This window comes from Acanthopagrus latus, chromosome 11, assembly GCF_904848185.1.
Source record: "Acanthopagrus latus isolate v.2019 chromosome 11, fAcaLat1.1, whole genome shotgun sequence".
Lineage (NCBI taxonomy): Eukaryota > Metazoa > Chordata > Actinopteri > Spariformes > Sparidae > Acanthopagrus > Acanthopagrus latus.
In genome coordinates, this window is record NC_051049.1 from 10,111,424 (window position 1) to 10,124,651 (window position 13,228).

The 13,228-nt window shown below is 40.2% G+C and overlaps 1 protein-coding gene across 2 annotated transcripts; it reads left to right on the top strand.

Moving 5' to 3' along the window:
* The first annotated feature begins 294 nt into the window (after positions 1-294).
* Positions 295-13,015, top strand: bsg (basigin). 2 transcript variants are annotated; one of them, XM_037114207.1, is made up of 8 exons: positions 295-515; positions 6,789-6,957; positions 7,867-7,955; positions 8,654-8,790; positions 8,991-9,267; positions 11,526-11,538; positions 11,623-11,695; positions 11,883-13,015. In XM_037114207.1, exons 1-7 carry the CDS (start codon positions 452-454, stop codon positions 11,681-11,683), a joined length of 810 nt encoding a protein of 269 aa, XP_036970102.1. In that variant the 5' UTR covers positions 295-451; the 3' UTR covers positions 11,684-11,695; positions 11,883-13,015. The 2 variants fall into 2 exon arrangements, with proteins under 2 accessions (XP_036970102.1, XP_036970101.1); XM_037114206.1 differs by having other exon boundaries at positions 296-515; positions 11,514-11,538.
* Positions 13,016-13,228: the final 213 nt, after the last annotated feature.

The following is a 13,228-nucleotide window of genomic DNA, read 5'->3' on the forward strand; positions in this document are numbered from 1 at the left end:
ATATGCGGTTACATAATGATTATTTTATGGCTTTATTTCACATTTTCCTGAGGTCTTAATATTTGCAGTATGAGTATGGCAAAAAAAAAAAAATCACAACTTTAACGAGTGTATTTTCGGTCGTTATCGAACATTTTAAAATGTAACCTACCTACATTTTGCTTAATTACATAAGATCATGATCACTAAACACGTTTAATAAGGCTTTAACCGAACAACCAGTGGAATTCGTGTCACATGACCACGCCCCCTGAATACTACGTCATTCGTACGTGCCGATTAGGGCGTTTGCGTGAGGTGCAAGTAGAGGACGAGCAACTACATCGGAACATTCAGCGCCTACATCTCGCAGGCAGTCGACGGGAAAACAAAGGAGGAAGAGGGAGATTCGGCTCGTCGTAGAGAAACACCGCACGTATTAGACGATTTAGTAAAACGCTAAATCACAACCATGAAGTTACTGTGGGCTGTCTGTGCCCTTCTGTTGTGCTGTTGGCAAGCCAATGCGTCCACAGGTAAGAATTTTGGTGTCAGCCATGTTTTGTCGAAGATGTAGACTTTGCCCTGATTACGGCCATAAAAAAAACAAATGTCCATTCCGACTGCTGCTTTGTGAACGTGACGACAGACGAGGGTTTTTTTACGACGTCGACTGCCTTTTTAAAGCTGCCATTAATTCAACATTCAGCGTTCGTCAGTAACATTCACACACTGTCGTTAGCTTAGCTGCGTTTGGCGTAGTGTTATTGCTAGCGACACATTTGGCTAATTTGCTGTCGCAGGATCGTTGCGATCGTCCGATCGTTCCGTCACTAACCTGGATCAACGTTTAATCTATGTGTTTTGAGCCGTCTTCGTCTTTCACTGTTCCAGAGAAAGTAATTTGATGCCAAACGTTAGCAGATGTACTGAATCACGTGAGCGCTCATGTCAGTTGGAAATCGTATGTATGGCGGTTTGGGGGATGTTTGTTCTAACATTCAAGTAAATTGAACCCGCAATCTTAAAGGAATGACATGCACTGGGAGTAAACATTAGGTTAAATGTCCCTTTTAACTGACCCGGGCCACGGTTTGCCAGACCACCCTGGGGGGTAAAATAATCCCCGTGCTTTCGTTGGTCTTTCATCACAGCCTTTTAGGAACCGCAGCCGTGAATTGTAACATTAGAAATGACACCCATTGGCATTTGCCAGTGGATTCTTCTCATTAAAGCAGTGGTCTGTGCTTCAGTGAGCCAGTAGGCTCGGTCCACGTGATGTGTATCAGCTGTCACGATACAGTACGTTGGGCTTTAAGTCGTATTCTGTCGTTTGCCATCAAAGTGTTGAGAGCCCGGTCGTGTTGGTGGCCATTAAATGATCTGTCACTAGCCTTTCTGCTTCCGTTCACATGGTCTGCCCTGCTCACCATTGACTAACATCAGTCGATAAGGTGCAGATTGTTATTAATAGATACTGTAGCTCTTTGTTCTGGTCACAGAGATCAGTTATCTGTTGAATGTTTCAACATTGCATTGATGAGTGTTATGGCAAATAAGAATCAGGTGGGGGGTATGCTTTATAGAGGTACTTAATTTCTTTGTTTTTGCTAGAAAGACTAATGGCAGCAGTGAACCCTCAGAGAGGTTGTATGTGGTATTTATATGATGATGGTCCAAATGTTATACACAATGTACCTGTAAAGACTGTAGTACATGGTTCAGCTATCACTGTACCCAGTCCATATCAAGATTGTAATCTGTCAGTGTGTTTATGACATTAATAGCATTTCTATTATATTCTAATATACACTCGTTACTATTGAGTTTGACTATTCTAAAATGGTGTAAGTGCACAGAAAATACCCAGACTGAGTCATTTCCTCCTCTGTATTTCATCATGCTAATGCAGTGAAGAGAGATGGGCAAATACTGATGCTGACATCATGTGTTGTATAACTATGGACTTAAGTGCACCCATTATAAACCACTGGCATGGTTTTCCTATTTTGCAGAGCGTTGGTGCCAGCAGCAACCAGACTGTTTATGCGCATATACTTATCAGTCTAGTACATATAAGGAGCCTCTTGATGTCTCCTGCTCTGATGTAGTTCAGAAGTAAAATTAGATATCCCTAGAGTTTCATCTTCTCCTTAAGATTTACTTTTGCATGAGAAGTGGGTTACGAGGCAGACACATAGGTAAGGCTACTTTATGTAAAAAAAAAAAAACTGGAAAATCCAGTTTAATCACATATGCTACTCTATGTTTAATCACATTAATTTGGGAAGTGGTGTCGAATTAGGACTCATTTTATTATTGGCCACCATTTTGAGACTCTGGCTGCTTAACCAGCTCTCACTAAAATGATCACTTTATGATAAGAGCCTACAGTCAAATCAGTAGTACTGACAGTGACGGGTTGTTTTTGGCAGTGGGGATTGACATCCTTCTGATAGTGGCGACGAATTTGTCCTGGTCTATGACAGCTGAATGATTACATAGAACAAAGCTGGATATGTGTTTACTGAACTCCTCATACACAGACTTGAAAGATCAGGTCACATCCAGCATATTTATGTGGGCTGAAGGTGACGGGTAGCTGACCCTCACCAGAAGGTGTTGATTTTCCAAACAGTGACCTTGACCGATTTGATACAAGGCTGAAACAAAAACTTGAAATGGCCTCTTTGAACAATGTGTCCATTTACATGCATGCACTGCTTTCATCAGGTTGGAGCCATCGGCATCCATCTTCTACTGGAAAGGGTGTTGCATTGTACTAGCATTTCCTGTTCAGCATGTACAATTCAATATACTTTGTAGACTCTGTTTCGAGGGTTTTGAAAGTGGCCTCATGTTGTCATCATTGTTGTACCCTTTGTGTTTTCAAAATGTTGAGTACATTTGTACTTGAGCTGTTAATTTTCAACTAGCTTGTTCAATGAGAAATTAACTTCTGTGTAGATGAAGCATGCATCTCCATAGTTTGGCTTTATTTGCGCCCCTCTACTTTTTTGTGCTCAACAAATCTCAGGGTTACTCTGTTTTTCCTTTATGTTAAAATTAAAGATTGACAGGCTTCTTGTTGAACATTGTTCAGGTTGTTTAGCTTGTTGTTGACCATATGCAAACACAGAATATCAACTATTGCATTTGTTATCTGAAAGGGCACTAAACGCATCTGGTGCACAGGTTCTTATGTTAAATAACAGAGGGCTATTGGCTGTAAAGGACACTGTCAAACTTAACATGGTTTACATCTAGTTATTGTTGGGACCGGGGGCCTGGACTATATTTAATTTTGAACTTTCATACAGCATGTTAGGAAGGTGGTGCTAGGAAGATGACCTTTGGAAGCCACCAAGCAAGAAAGGGTATATGATATAGTGTACATGCAGAGACTGAGGCTCTTGTGGACAAGTTCACAAGTCTTTCTGTCACATTTCCTCTTGAATTGATAGTCTTTGAATGTTTTGATTGGTTATGTTCTGAAAATTGATCTTCTCCAATACAAAATTAAGCACATCTTCATGAGGGGAATGTAGAAAAAGGGTGTGTGTGGTTTTTTTTTTTTGTTTTCCTATTGGTACTTTGGGCCCAGCCCTGGTTTTTTTTCTGCTTTTTGTTCTCAGAAGAGGGGGACAAGCGTGCTGTGCTTTGTCCCGTAGTGTGAGAATGTTATTCTTCCCTGGACCCACCTAAGTTTATAACCCCCCGTGACCACCACTGAGTGGCCAAACAAAACCTGCCTGCCATGAATCTGGAGAGCTGTGATAGTGGAATCAAAACACATATCAAATATCATACATGTGTACATACTATATGAGGTATATATTTTTAAAGATTCTCAAATCATCTGCCAATAGGGTTGTAAAAACACTTCAATTTGAGACAAGTGTTTCAGTCTTATTCCCACGTGAATGCATCAGTGGCAGATGCTGAACCGTGACTGTGTTGTTGAAGTCATGCACATAGCCCGCATTAAACCATCGGCAGAATGTTCTGAAAAAATAGGCTACGAGTTAACCTAGTTAACACCCTAACCGCTGTTGGGTAACACGAGGCACAGAACAAACAGTCACCAGAGAAAACTGCTTAGTGCATGTACCAAGGCTCTCATGGATCATTAATTTAACTTTATTATGTGAAATGTTTTTCATTTCAGCCTCATCTGCTTTTCTCTTCATGTTCTTTTTCACTCATTGCACATTGTTTTGATTTCATAGGAATGCTATTTAATGCTTTTAATGTTCTTTTTTGTCTTTGCTTTATTTGCTTGAACTGCCTTTAGGGATGTCTCGAGAACACTTAGTGTTGAGTAATTGCTCATACGTATCTTATAAAGCCTTAAAATGGAAAACACTCCCATATAAACAAACGTCTTTTGGTAATTAAATTGGCATTTAAGTCTACTGACAACAGAGTCAGCCTATCACAGGGCTTCATCCAATCTTCTAGCCTGATTGATATAAACGGGGCAAATGAAATACAATATAAAGCAGTACAGTTCAGCTGCATCAAAAATTACAGCCTCCAAAATGACTAACATTGAACCAACATTTTTCCAAAACTTAACACCAATTAAACTTTAACATTCAAAAGGTATTGTTTATTGCATGGTTGCTGTATTGGACTAGAATGGCTTCAGATTATTGAGCATTATTAATTGCAGACTGAATTCATGTCTCTCTCTGATATACTCGGACCATCCCTAATTGCCTTTATGTTGCATTTCTTATTTTTGTCTTATTTTTGTTTTGCCTTTTCTATTTGCTTACTTTCACATTTTCATTTCATTTGTGTTTTTATTAACTTTGTTTCTGTTTCTTTCTTTCTTTCTTTCTCTCTTTATTTCCATTTGCTTGTCGTTTTGCCATCACTGCCTTTTTTCATCCATAAATCACCCGGCCTGCTTTAAAACCCACCACATTTAAACATTTCTCAAAATCTCTGCTTGCTGGGCGGACTGTAAATGGTGCTCAGCTGGCTTCATCAAATCTCCCCTCTCTCAGATGAAAATGATGAATGACAGCACAGAGCTGCATTGTGAGGTGATAGGGAACCCCATTCCTGAGGTGCAGTGGTGGTTTATAGAGGGTGAAGAGCCCAACGAGACCTTCACCCAGCTCTTTGATGGGGCACGGGATGACCGTGTGCAAATCAATGCCACATATATAGCACATGCCACAAGCACCATCCACCTCACTAGCCTCACCTTCGATGACTCGGGCACGTATGAGTGCCGTGCTTCCAACGATCCCGACCGCAATGAACTCAAGAAGACGCCCAAAATCAAGTGGATCCGCTCACAGGCAAACGTTATTGTGATCGAAAGTGAGTTGCAGAGGAAGCATGAGGAGAAGTAGCTTGGCTGTTATCTCCTCATTAGTGAAGTCCTGGACATTCAGCTCCTGTTACACTCAGATCCCATGCTTCCCTGTCCAATACCCCCTCTACCCTGCTTCATCCAGTATACACTCGCCCTCTCCTCTCCCCAAAACCTCCAGTAATAGAACACAGACCCTGTCATAAAACGTGATTGGGCCACTCCCAGATCCTGTATTGCCTGACACACGTCTTCAATCTGATGCCTTTTTTTCCCTGTTTAAAGGCGTGAGTACAAATATGGTAGATTGTATTGAATATAATACTGGTCATAAGGTTGGAAACTTGCAAAATGGTTCCTGCCGGAAAAATCTTGTCTGCCAGGAACATATTTGATCAGTATATAAAAACAAAAAAGGGGTGTCAGATTACTTGATTAGTATCACTTCTTGGTAGATATGTTTTGCTAGCTTTTTCCTTAATTGATACTAACACTGGACAGTACCCCTTGCATTTATGCTTGTAGACCATTCCTGTGGCTTATAGCCTACTGAATAGTAGGCACAGAAGATGGCAACTAGTTATTTTAAATAGATTTTCAGCCATGAGGCATCTTTCTGCCTTGTGGTCCAGTATTATTTTTATCACTTTGAAAGAATTGGTCAGTTTCTTCATCCGACTGAAGCAAAAATAATTCATTTGTACATTGTGATTGGCAGTTTCACTGACAATGATTTTACACCCCCCTCTTGTTGCGTCTTCTGCATGTATGAAGATCTATCCCCCATGACCTTGTTGTAGACTGTCCACTAGATTTCCAGTACAACTCCTGTTTTACCCTCCATCCTTTTGTTGATGGGACAGATCTCCCCATTATGGAGAGCTCTGTCCACCTTTCCTGGAAACTTCTGTGCATTTGTTCAGAACATGTACATGTGTTACAACATTTCCATGGTTTCAATTTGTGAAAACTGATTTGTTTTCCTTCTCAAACTTGGGAAGTTGAAGAAAAATGCCAAGGACTTTGTAGGTAATTCTTTGGTGATTTCTGTTTGACAACAAAACTCAACAATTGTCTTCAACAAAAAATATAATTTTATATCAATTTCATATTTAGATTCTTAGTTACACTTCTGAGACTGTAAGAAGAATAACAGAGAACCAGTTCAGACCTATGATCCTCATAGTTGACCTCTTCTACCCTACCTCCTTTTGTATCTTTGCTCATCTGTGAATGTGTGTATAGAGCTGCCATGTTCATGGTATGCTCTATGACACTTGGTACTATCGAACCAATTATTTCTGTTTAGACAACTGTTGAGTGACAATACAAGAAGTCAGATAAAAAATGATGATGCACACATTGATAATGATACATTTCGAGTCAGTACTTTGGGGCCAGTAATGAAATAAAAGGGTGTTGAGACATTTTGGCCAAGGATGATAAGTAATTTCTTTTTTCCATCTCTGTTCATCTGAAGTCCCAAACATCATTGCCGATCCCCCTGAGGTCACCAACCAGACCTCCGCTGTCCTGAGCTGCAACTTGACAGAGACCAGTCTCCCCATCAAGGGCTCCCACTGGATGTACAATGGCAAAATCATTGAAACTTCCAAGTCAGCTGAGGCTGTTGCATTCACCGTCCACCGGTAAGTTGCTACATCCACTAAAAAGTGCCAAATGGGAAGCTATGACTTGCAGATTCGATGGTAGAATGAAACCCTCATATGATTGTCTTGAATCTGGCAGTTGTTTCCCACTGATCCATGTATCAGAGGAATTCCCTTTTTCCCAAGGGGCCTGTTGTGTTTTCTGTGCAATTCACCAATTGGCAGTACTGAGTGAATAAATTGTATAAGAACATGGCAAACCCAGTAGGCTTTAAAATCCTTACTTGTCCTATGGGCTGAAAAACTGAACATCATTGATATTACATTGAACCATTTCTCAGCCTAAAAGTGTGCTGCTGGTCTTGGTCTTTTATCTTTCTTTGTTCTGATTCTTATTCTGTCCCTTTCTAGTACTACGGTCAATAGCCATCTTTATCCTCTAATGTTCTCTCTCTCTTTCCATTTTGCGTGTCTGTCGTCCCTCCCCCCCTCACTGTATCTGGCTGCCTCCATTAGCAGCAGAGCTAGGGGCGCCAGTCAGGCATTCACTACTCTTGATTAGCAGAGAGATGGACCGTGCAGTCGTGCAGATCTGCCGGTAGTCTTGGCAGCATGGATAAGCGCCCCTAGCAGTGTGCTCACTTGCCCTGACCTTAATTCCCCATTTGAGAGCGCGGGCAGGGCTGCACGGGACAGCAGAACCAAACAACAGTGGGACTGTGATTACCGGGGGAAATTTGAAATATTTGTTGGCTGGACAAACAGCTTAAATTTTTTAACCCCCCCAGCTCTTAAGCATAAACAGGATTCTATTTTGAATTTTCTACTTTGCTGATCAGTTACTGATCCCCACCAGCTATATGCAAAATGTAAAGGGGAAAATGAAAGTGATTTTATTGTGAGATTTGTTGCAGCTCTCAAAATCCTGAATTGTTTTTCTTCCCATAGTTTAGAGAAGATTACCCACAGTTCTGGTGGAAAGTATGAATGTGTGTTCCTGACTGAACCACCGCTGTCCCGCACCATTGAAGTCAAAAGTAAGTTAATTTATTACAGATCAAAAGTTGCTTACATGGTGGAGTTCTACCTAATGTGTTATGCCAGTGTTATTATGTTTATAGTTACAGATTAAGTAGCCCCCATGTGAGCTTTGCACTTTGGATTCAGATTCACCACAAGATCTGAAGTGAGCAGCCATTTTCCAGAAAGCGCCATGTGATGTTCTGTGTTACAGATAAAGATTCCATCACGTTAAAATCAAAGCATCAAAAAGTGTCATTTTCGAGCAGGTGGAGGTGCTTAAAAAGTATTGTGAACAGCTGTAATGCACTTACTGATAAATTGGAGTAAGATACTTACTTATAGTAGATTTGAGTATTGTTCTCATCTGATTGTTTTGTATCTGTGCGTTTGTGCAATTCAGCATTAAACAAAATGATTCTATTTCGAATATCATACATCTCAAAATTGGGTGTCACCTTCACATGAAGATAAGGGAACACTCACATGGGTGAGGGTTTGATTATGAATTTAGAGAAATTCAACATCAAAGGAGTAGTAACGAAAAAACAACTGGGACTGATCATGGGAATCGATAAAACAAATGTATTGCTATTCCAGTCAATTGTTGGTCTCTCATGGGAAGGCTCTTGCTCTAGTATAAATAACTGAGGGTAGTTTGGATCATCAGTTCACAGTCACAAAAAGTGAAAATGTGTTTCTCTTCCTGCTGTAGCACTTCCCCACGTTGCTGCCTACAAGCACTCAGAGCATGGCAATGAGAAGGACAAAGGTGTGATGGTCTGTGTGAGTCACGGCTATCCACTGCCCACTGACTGGACCTGGTTCAAAGAGGAAGATGGCAGCCTAAAGGTATGTCTCTCAAGCTTTTTACATTGTGTTATCTCAGAATTATGATTCATGAGTTATTTTTCTGCAGAACATTAACCTCAACATTTCAATCACCTTTTTAATATTGTGGCAGTCTATAAGTTGAAAGTAATGTATTTCCTGTACTTCAGTTGTAAAATACAGGATGCATTACTAACTTGTCGCTTCAACATAACCCTCAGCCCATCATCAATGGCACTACCGACAAATATGAGATCAAGAGCACCCCTAACAAGACTATTCTGACTGTTAATGATCTGAGCATCGAAAACGACATTGGTGACTATACCTGCTCTGGAACCAATGAGCTTGGCACAAACACCGACAAGATCCACCTGCGCGTCCGCAGCCGCTTGGCTGCCCTCTGGCCTTTCCTTGGCATTGTGGCCGAGGTCATCATCCTGGTGACCATCATCTTCATCTATGAGAAGAGGAGAAAGCCCGATGAGATCACCGACGGTACGTACACCACTCTTCTTTCAACAGTACACATTGCATCCATTCCTGGGTCGGGTTAGCACTGCCGGATAAACGCCGCTGTCTTATTTATATTACTGAGGACACTGTGTTAATGCAGTGCTGGATGGTTCACAAAATAAAAGCAAATAAAAACTGCAGGTCAGTCACAAATAATGCTGCCTTCAAATAGAGCTCATGAGCTTGTGATACCAGCAACTCATGTACATGATATGCTTTGTGTTCAAGTTGTTAACACTGCTGCTAGGCAATGACGTTTAGAAGCCACAGAGGCTAAAAAGTTAGCAAACAATTAAGCATGTAACATAAAACAGAAAATGGAAAGGCATTAAAAACATAAAGCTGTTGGAAATATATAAAACATTTTCTTCAGATATATTATAACATTACAAAGAAAAACTCCATTTGACTAAAAATAAAACATGCTAACTTACAGTCCACTGAAAGTTTAACCTCCATGGCCTCTGCTTTTTGAAGACATTAGTAAACTCATCAAAACTTGTGAACATGGTAATCAAATATGTGCAGGGGTCATCTAACTTTAATGGTTTTTAGTAAAATTTGTCTCACATTGCTATAACAAGCTGTTGATGCAAAAACTGGGCCTCCTAGATCATATTTAATTTTCTCATGAACCTGAAACACAGCCCCGTGGCTCTAATCCTTTTTTAATGTGGTGCTAGTTGTGGTCTGACCAGCCAGTTGGAGCTGAGTATTGTATTCTTCAGTTGTCCCCAGTGGTTGGTGAATTCCACAAGTTACTGTTCATTTTGCTGTTATCATTATTTGCATGGGTTTTGGCTTAAGTAAAATGCCCTCATCATGAACATTTGGCTACCAAAGTGGCTGTGAAAATATCCTGCAGGAAGTAAATTAACATAATGAGCTTTTACACAAGCTGCACTCAACTTCTCTGTCCTTCGTCACAATGTGTATATAAACCTGTCAAACTGGAGGCCTCGTTTACTTTATTGTGAGTTAAGAAGATCTAGTGCCCCCAGAGTCTACTCGGGGACTATTAAGGCAAAGCATCGCTCTTTGGTTGGACATGTCCAGACTGTAGTTGCATGCATTCATTATGAACCCTTATTGTCTTTGGTTTTGCCATTATTTACATTTTTAAAATGAAGGCCAGGGGTTAGCTTCGGCCTCTCTTTCAACAATCTGTGGTAGAAATTATTATTTTTTATTATTTACATTTTTACTTCTCTGTTCGCTGCTGATTTTGCATTTTGGTAAGTGAACAAAAAACTGCATGTCAGACTGAAGTGGTTGAGCTGGGATGACGGCGTGGACAAAGCTATGGGAGTCTGAATGATCTGCTTTCATAGTCGCCACTTCTAAGAGGAATGTGCTCAAAGATTTGGACACTCTTTCACTGGCCCTGCAATATTTTCTTTCTGCTTCATTTATTGGTCTTTTTTTGTTTAAAAAAAAAAATACTGTGTTTGAGCCAATGAAAGAGTCAAATGAGACACGTAAGCTAGTGTAATGGTTTGACATGACATTGGATAGGTTGAAAAGTGCGAGGTTTCAGCATTCTGTCTGCATGCCTTCTGCATCTTGTACTCTGTGCATGACAAATGACAGGCAACCCTCTTCTCAAGATCATTTACATTTGTCTCATTCACCATTTGGCCACAGAGGTAGCCTTACATTGTGAATATGTGCTCTTGCTCTGGTGTGAATACTGTCACTCTACATGCCAGGTTGTGTGTTAGCTCTGCCAGTTTAAAGACATTTACTGGTTTTCTATTTTACTTCAGCCACTGCAGTGTTCCTTTGGTGTCCTTTGCTTGTTTTGCATGAGCCTTTGTGATGCTAAGACTAAGGAGATGCTAAAAATGTCCATGAATAGCATTTTTTAAAAATGTCACGACATATTTCTCACAGAGACATACTGTAGATGATTTAAAAGAGACTTTGTAACGTGTCTTAGATGGAACACCATCAATGTATGTGTGTTGATTTGTAAATGAAAGTCATTCATTGTCAGAAAAGCAACAGGAGGGCATGCTTCAGTTCATGTTCGATTTGATCATAACCTCATTGGAATCATGTTGCAGAGGATGTCATGTTCTAACATTTGTTACCGTCATCTGGGGGGGGACGGGGGGGGAGAGAGGGTTGGCATGTACTGCTCGCACCAATCACAGACATGTCCCCTGCTATTGACTGACTCTTGTTTTTGTTTGTCTTCTCTTCATTGATCATTTGCCGCTATCCAGATGACGACTCAGGATCTGCTCCTCTGTAAGTACAGTCAGCTGCTTAGTACCTTGATTGGCTTAAAAGTTATTTTTCCACAGAACTCATATTTGCTATGTTGTTTTTCAGGAAGAGCAATTCTAATGCAAATCACAAAGACAAGAATGTGAGGCAAAGGAATTCTAACTAGATGCTGAAAGAGGTAAGTGTCATTATTGGTGTGGGAGGCAAATCTTTACCTGAAAATGAGCATCATATGCCTCTTTTTTAAATTTAAAGTCAAAACATTGGTTGTGTCTTAGTCTGCATGTTTGATAGAACTGGAGGGTTAAATGGAATATTAATCCATTAGTCAAGCCATTACTCATTGACTTTTTTTGTTTTCCCAGGTGGACATCCAGAAGGCAGTCCAGGATTCAGCTGTCTGTGTTGCACACTGTACTGTGCACCCTGCAACTTTAAGTACCTTTTTGTGCTCGGGTGTTAATGTTTTAAAACTGATTTCCTCTTGTTTTTCTTTCTTCTCCTCCACATTGTGCAGCCAGAGAACATAGTGTGAAATAATTTCTGCTCGAGGCCGTGGGGGCAAATATTGCATGAGTTTTAATGCCGTTCTAGAAAAAAAAAAAGTGTGTGTTCGTTGTAAAATCATAGAAAGTTCATGTGAGGAATGCCTAGTTTGTGATAATTTTCTGTTAATGCTGACGCTTCCTACGCTGACCTCACATCTGTCAGTCGTTTTGCTTTTTATATTATGCGATCTGGAATGGTTCCCTGTAAAGCAGCACAAATCACTGCCATTCTTTTTATAGCAACGACTGGAGTGTGTTTGAACACACACGTTTGATCTGTCCCTACATTAGCAGAGTTTTATACTTTGCCTTAACAATCAAGCACCATTTCAGTTTTTGTCTTTTTGCATTTTGTTATTGGTTACAAGATTTAAATGTGACACTTTAAGATTAAATGCAGAAATGATTTCTGATTTATGTCTGCTAGGTTTTTGTTGCCGTAAGAAATTACAGTTTGAGCTTTTTTCCCTTTTAAATCGTGTTTTTAATTCCTTTACTCTTCACATACTTTCTTTTAGTCGCCAATGCTTTTGTTGCTGATGTCACAACCACATAAAAAATATATTCTTGAGGACCAAGTGCAAGAGCTGTAACATCTGTTGATTCTGATGAATGCAACACAAATACTACTCACTGATGTTTCAATCTAATAAAACAGATTAACGCTTGAAAAGAAGTTTTTCTTTCTCACTCGATGTGATCCGAGGAAAAAAAACATTTGTGTGCGATTGTTGGACTGTCGTCTCTTTCCGTTCCCTTCACTGTGTAGATGATTCAGAAGCCATATGTTTCATTTAACCTCAGTAGTGTTGTGATTGGATGTTACCATTTCAGAGTTACACAAATTAAAAAGACCTAGCCAGACTTGTGTGAATTGTTGTACCTTCCAACTCCATGGAACACCATCGTATGTACAACTTGCACAAACTGAATAAAGATATTGGATTTTACATGTCGGTGTGTGTACTTACTCAACTTTTTAGTCTAAGTAAATGGTGAAAGGGTTCTTTTTTGAAAAGTGGGTCAAAGAGCCGTGTCAACAAGGCCTTGATAGCTTCGCAGAAGATCGTGTGTGTGTGTGTGTGTGTGTGTGTGTGTGTGTGTGTGTGTGTGTGTGTGTGTGTGTGTGTGTGTGTGTGTGTGTGTGTGTGTGTGTGTGTGTG

Coding starts and splice junctions, on each gene's coding strand:
- bsg (XM_037114206.1), top strand. CDS start 452: ATGAAGTTACTGTGGGCTGTCTGTGCCCTTCTGTTGTGCTGTTGGCAA. Junction 516..6,788: donor GCAAGCCAATGCGTCCACAG/GTAAGAATTTTG, acceptor GTTCATCTGAAG/TCCCAAACATCATTGCCGAT. Junction 8,791..8,990: donor AGGAAGATGGCAGCCTAAAG/GTATGTCTCTCA, acceptor CATAACCCTCAG/CCCATCATCAATGGCACTAC.